The sequence below is a fragment of the Equus caballus genome, chromosome 5 (genome assembly GCF_041296265.1).
Source record: "Equus caballus isolate H_3958 breed thoroughbred chromosome 5, TB-T2T, whole genome shotgun sequence".
NCBI classification, from domain to species: domain Eukaryota; kingdom Metazoa; phylum Chordata; class Mammalia; order Perissodactyla; family Equidae; genus Equus; species Equus caballus.
The window spans coordinates 3,765,010-3,771,327 of NC_091688.1; the positions used below are offsets into that span (position 1 = coordinate 3,765,010).

At 52.4% G+C, this 6,318-nt stretch overlaps 1 protein-coding gene across 2 annotated transcripts in view; it reads right to left on the bottom strand.

Annotated features, from left to right (window-relative positions):
* GPA33 (glycoprotein A33) overlaps positions 1–4,314 on the bottom strand; it is a 36,567-nt gene extending 32,253 nt beyond the window's left edge. Inside the window, exon 1 of one of the 2 annotated variants that reach the window (XM_023640477.2) lies at positions 4,129–4,314. In XM_023640477.2, coding sequence (XP_023496245.1) covers positions 4,129–4,171 — 43 coding nt within the window. In that variant the 5' untranslated portion in view covers positions 4,172–4,314. The remainder of the gene's footprint in view (positions 1–4,128) is intronic. The other variant, XM_070266636.1, reaches the window with a different exon arrangement.
* Positions 4,315–6,318: the final 2,004 nt, after the last annotated feature.

A 6,318-nucleotide genomic window follows, 5' to 3' on the forward strand; every position in this document is an offset into this window, starting at 1 on the left:
ACCTGCTTTTCCTCAGGTTCGGGTATGTAACCCTAAACCTAGACTGCACACCAGAATCACCTGGGAAACTTTTCCCAGAGAGAGAGAGAGATGCCCAGATTCTGTCCCTCAGGATTCTGATTCTGGGGGAGCTGAGCGCCTGTATTTTTACTCCCCAGGGGACTCTGACGAGCAGCCAGGGCTGAGAGCCACTGCCCTAAGCTGTCACTCCTCCCCCTGTGCACACACACGGCTCTCTAGGCTGGCCATGCATCGTGTCCTTCCCCTTTGAGGCAGGGCTGGGACTGGGGCATTTTAACGCTGATTGCTTCTCTGACAGGCACACAGTGTAGTTCCCCAGGCACAGGAGCCCTCCCTGCGAGTACCGGTTTCTGACTTGCGCCCAAGCACCAGCAGGTGGTGCCCAGGCCCCAGGTGGGAGCCAGGCCCTAGGGACTGGAGTGGCAACAGGGCTGAGCCACAGAGCAGATGATAGGCTGGCTGTCCATCTTGCAGGACACTTGCAGGCTGACACCACCGTGGCTCTGGCCTGGATACCACCCTCTCAGGGTTGAGATTAACCAGGCACAAGACCATTTTCTGATCTGATTCTCATCAGATGTGCATCTCTGACGCTGAGCCCCATAAACCTCACAGCCTCAGCCAGGACACTGCACAGAGCTTAGACATGCATGTGACACTCAGCTCAGATATGCCACACTCTGACAGGGCAGCCTCCAGGGAGCTCCCCTAGCCTGTGTGACCAACAGAAACATGGTCCTTCAGAGTGGGCGAGTGTGAGGCACTTAGGGAAAATTATCCCGCAGGGGACTGTGGATCTAACAAAGACCCCGAGGGAAGGACTCTCAAACGGCATCATCAGCCTGGAAACGTCAGGGACTTGGAAACTTAGTTCCCACCAAAACCCATTTGGATGAAGCATCCATGAGTTTATTCCAGTTTTTTTTAGATAGAGGGAGGAAAAAAAATATATGTTCTCATCTAGTATATTTGGGGATGATGGATTCCTTTAGTTCTCTGTGTAAAGCAGTACTTTCCTGAGTTTTTCTAATTGAAGCTTCAAGGAGGTTTCCTCTAGGTCTAGGAAGGTGGGGCTTTTTTTTGTTTGTTTGTGTTTTTTATCAAGTCTTCAAAGATTTTAGCAACTCTGGGCAGAGCTGCTTAGGGACTTTTTCCCCTTGGTGGGTTCCTCTTTATGCATCTTTTTTCCTGCACCTGCACCTTCCATCACATCAAGTCTTTCCTGGAGTCTGGTGGCTGAATAAATTCCCGGAGTGGAAGAGCCTTGGGTTTTGTGCCCAATCTGGAGCGTTTTCTCTAGTAGCCTTTGGGAGGGTGATGACATAGGGCTCAGTCACAGTGACTCTGACTCTCGTTCTTGGCACGTTCTTGGCACACGTGGGTCAGATCAGGGCTTTCAGGCGATTGATTACCCGAGTCTAGTTAATTTCCTGTAACTTACACTTCACTACACAAATAATAGCAACAACAATAATAACTGGTATTTACTGAATGCTTTGTACATGCTAGGCACTGTTCCAAGATCTTTACATTTATAAACATTTAATATGCATAGCAACCCTACGAGAGGCACGATGGGCATTTTTACACATTATAGATTGCCCTATCCATTTCACAGATTAGGAAACTGAGGTTTATCGAGGTGAACTAATCTGCCCTATGCTAAAGCCAGTTAAGGAGACGGGCCGCCCTCTGGTGCCTGCGCAGGCAGCGGAGCACCATGATGGGACGGGTGAGAGCATCTCCCCGGAAGGGAGACTCTTTGGTCACTGATGTTGTTTAGGATTGTCAGGCTGAATTTTAGTGCCGTTTTTAAATTTTATACTGCACCGCCTTCTGTTTGTGTCTCCTCCATGTGACCTTTTGTGGTATCTTCTGCCTCCCCAGGGTCCGATGAGTCCTGGGGCCTATTCTTATCAGCTCTGTGTCACTCTGCCCAGAACATGAGCAAAATCTAAGTTATTACTGTGGAGGTTCAGATGGAGAAAGGAAGAAGGGCGAAGGCCAGTAGGTCCTCTGAAACCCAACACAAGCTCTACCTCCTCCAGGAAGCCCTCCCTAACTCACCTGCTCCTTCCTCTGGCATCCTCTTCTGAAGCACAGTAGAGAGGGCCACCAGGTTGCTTTTAGTTTTGACCTTAGAAGGCCTGCATTGCTCACCTGCGCATGGCACTGGCTATTGAGCCCCCAAATGTTTCCAGTTGGCAAACTGTCCATATGCTTCTAGCTGGCCACCGAGCCTGGCTTCCCTGCCCCACTGCTCCAGCCCCTCCCCCTTCACATAGGTATGGAGGTAAAGGTGGTGGGCACACGGCGCTGGGCTGGGCAGGCTGGGAGGGTGGAGGGAAGGAGGCGGGGGCAGAAGACACACTTCATCAGTGTCTGAACACACGCTCAAGAACTGGTTCCACTGGATGAGTTCACCTAGGGGTCACGGGCCTTCTCACAGGAAGAGGCAAAATGTGCTGCTCCCGGCAGTTCAGAGTTAAGGCCACTTTTTATTTTAGGGTGGGTGAGTGTTTTGTTTTGGGGTTTTTTTCCTAACCCAAAATCCCTTATTTTTATTCATGCATGGGTTGCAGCCGGACTACACATGCAGGGATGCGTCCTGGGCCTGGGGAGGAGGAGGTGGGGCGTGGGGGAGACTTCTGACTGGGAGAAGAGGATCAGAGCATCACTGGCCCAGCCCGGGGAGGATGGTCATCTCCTTCCAGACTCCCTCCCCCGGGGCTTGAAGCTTCCTTCCCTTCTGGATCTAATGGCTGAGACATGTTCCCTCATGACTGCAGTCATTCCAGAACCCCACTCCTGCAGCACCTGCCCAAACTGTGTGCTCACTGAAGAGTTGTTTGGCTGAAGGGATAAGCCAGCCAGGCCCTCTCCTCTGATGATCGGGCCCCTGCGCCCCAGGCAGATGGAGTTCCCGGCAGGGCTTGAGTCAGCCTGAGCTAACCCATCTTTTCCAGGTCTACCTCTAAGCCCTGAGCCAGCCATTCCCCAGCACGGGCTGCCCTCCACCCAAGTGCCCAAGGCCAGGCAGTGAGAGATGGGGGTGGTGGGGGATCCCAACTGCGGACCTGGGGGGCGGCCCTGGGCTGGCAGCTCCCGCTGGTCCGTCACGCTGAACAGTGAGCTCTAAATCAGAGCCTCCTGGGCGAGCTTCCCAGGCCGCGGGCTCCCAGGTTTCCCGGTACAACTCCTCCCCTCCTCCCGATTCCTGCCAGCTCCCGGAAGCCCGCAACTGTTTCTAAAGTGCAAGCGGAGGGATTCCTCAGCGTGACCGGATACACTGAACTCAACGTTCTCCTAAAATTCCCGCAGGCCCCATCTCTCCACGTCCTTTCTCCGTCCTGTTCCTGCCGGTGCCCAGGCCCTAATGCCAAGGCGTCCATCCTAACTCTAGACACTCCCGGGTCCCCGCACGACTTATTTGGATTCAGCCGCTATATCCACGAACGGCTGGCTGCTCTTTTGTGGGTTCCCATCTCCCGCATTTTCAATGAACAGTACCAGAGGGCTGCGGAGGATTGGCCTTTGGAAAGGGCCTTTCTGGTTTTGTGTGCGTGTGTGTGTGTGTGTGTGTGTGTTTGAAGGGTTTGAGTCTTCTCTTGCTCTAGGAATGATATTGGGTAAGTTGCATTGTGTCTCTGCCTCAGTTTCCCTATATGTGATACAGACGTTAACACATTGCCTCTCTTTCTGGTTTTAAGGCAATTGTTAAAATCCTAAGTAGTGAGCATATCTAGATTCATATATCCTGGATTTTCCAGGCCGACCTCAATTTCAAATACTTCGTCCCTGTTGTCAGATCTTGTGGCTGATCCTATGATCTGAATTGGGATCAGAAAATATGATCTTGAGAATTCATGAATTCTTCATTCCAGAAATGGGCTGGAATTTTATTTACTAATATGCAAATAAAAGCCATTTTGATCCTAGGTGTTGGCCTGGAAGCCACTGCCTGAATGACAGAACGTGTTATTCTGCCCAACAGGAACACAGCTGTGTCACTGGCGACCCTCCCTGGGGAGGCTCTGGGAGACCCTCAGCACTCAGTCCCCTGTCTCGCGCACCCCCGGGCACTGGACGGGGGAGGGGCCTACTCACCTGCACAGAGAATCCACAGCACAGGCCGCATCTTCCCCGCCATGGGCTTGCTTCCTCTCCACCCCAAGCCCAACCTGGCTCCGGTGGGCCCCAGACAGGTCTGGGTTGACTGGTTCAAGCTACAACAGCCTCTGGCCTGGCCCAGCCTTCCACCCCCCTGGTTCCTCTTCCTGTCCACCTCTGCCCAGCCCGGCCCCACACCCCGCCCCTCAGTGGGACTGGCAGGTGAGCTCGCCTATGGGCCTGGACTCGCGCTCCACCTGCTCCGCCGGAGCCCCAACCAGAGCCCTCTTCGCGTTCTCCTTGAAGTAGTCACCCCTCCGCCTTCTCTCCGGTAGCAGGTGTACAAAGTCCTGGGCTTCTCTATAACGGATAGGAAACGCTGCCTCTTAATAAAAAGGGAAATGAGCTCAGAGGAAGGCTTCCAAAGCCAATAAAAGGAGGGTCTTGCTCACAATTGCTGAAACCTCCAAGGCACGCATGGTTCCCTCCCTCGTCTACAACCCCACCCCACTCCACGCTGGAGACCCGGTCATAGTACCCTCAGAGTTGGTAATCTGGTAATCTGGAAACACCGAAGACGGTTTTAGAACTACCGTGACCAACTCGTCCCAGTTTTAAAACAGAAGGTCCCATGTTTCGGAACTTCTCAGTCCCAGGCAAACGGGGGTGGTTGGTCGCCCTACTAAAGAGTGCTGGTGCTCTGAGAGACACAACTTGGGAAACGGAGCCGGGCAGGGCCAGGGGCCCACTTTAGGTTGGGTGGTCAGGACAGGCTGGGACATGAGCATTATGATTCTCTATTTTACAAACAGGGATCCGAGTCTCAGAGACATTAAATGAGTTCTCCGAGGTCACGCAGCCAGTAAGAGGTTTTCTGATTTCTAGTCCACTACTCTGGTGGCCCAGATGTGACCGTATGCAGGTGGCTGAGGGTACAGAGAAGACAGAGCCCTCTGTCCTCTCTCCTCCTAAGTGGTCCCCTCCTTATCTGTTGCCCTTCTTAAGGTGGGTGGCTCTCCATCTTTCCCTCTGCACCTCCCCTCCACCCTCTCTGTCCCTATGCTGGGGCTGTCATCTGGAGCCTTGCCCTGACTGATGCCACCTTCAGTCCTTCCCTGCCCCTTCCTGCCCCCTCTCCATCCATCCCTCCCTCATCTCTCTTCTCTCTCATACCACCTTTCATCTTCATGGAACCCTGAAGTCTACGGATGTGAACTGAAGCCCCATGTTTTCTCAGTTGTGGTCATTCTTCAGCAATCACTTACTGAGCCCTTATTATCACCCCCCCAGGATGGTGGCTTGGTGACTGGTCAGTGGTGGTGCCATGTGCCTCCTCAAAGCTGCCTTCCTTGACCACTCTCTCCAAAGGAGCCCCCACCCCAGCCCTGCCAATTCTCTGCCCCATGACCTGTTTGCTCTCTTCACAACTCCAACCACTATATGAAACTAATTTGCTACCTTGAAACTTCGTCCATGCCATCCCCTCTGGAATTTCCCCCCGCCTCCATCTGCTGTTATAATCCAACTTGTCCTTTAAAGCCAGTGAGGGCTCTCTCCCTCTTTGAACTCACACGGCACTCTGGATCTCCCTCAGGATACTAACTACATTCTGCCTGTGCTTGAGTTATTTTTGATCTGTATGTCTCATTCCTCCTAATAAACTGTGAGCTCATTCATTTATTCAGCCAATTTTGAATGATACTATGTGCCAGATACTGTTCCACTGAGCCACACGTAATGATGTGTCTTACTACCTTTGGTCAAGTATAGTGCCTCATGCATAGGAGGTAATCAGTAGATATTTGTGAATGGATAGACAGATGGATGGATGGATCGATGAATGGATGAAGGGGTACTTATAGAACGTGTGGGTTGAGGGGGTGAACTATTGGGCTGTTGGGCTTTGCTTTGAGCATAGTGATGGTGGGAGGTGGTGAACTGGAGTAGGGTGGGTTATGAGCTCATCTGAAGTTTATGAAGACTATAGAATTTTTATATCACCCAGAATTGCCAGTTGACCATCACCATGGGGTGTGAGTGTGGGGAAGGGATTGCAGAGGGGAGCACAACCACCCAGTTTACCACCCAGAGCCCTCTCTGTTAAAAGAAATGTAGCCCTGGCCGCAAGCTTAGTCACACCACAGTGCTCTCCCAGCTTCTATCAGAGGTCCCTCCCCATCGAAATAG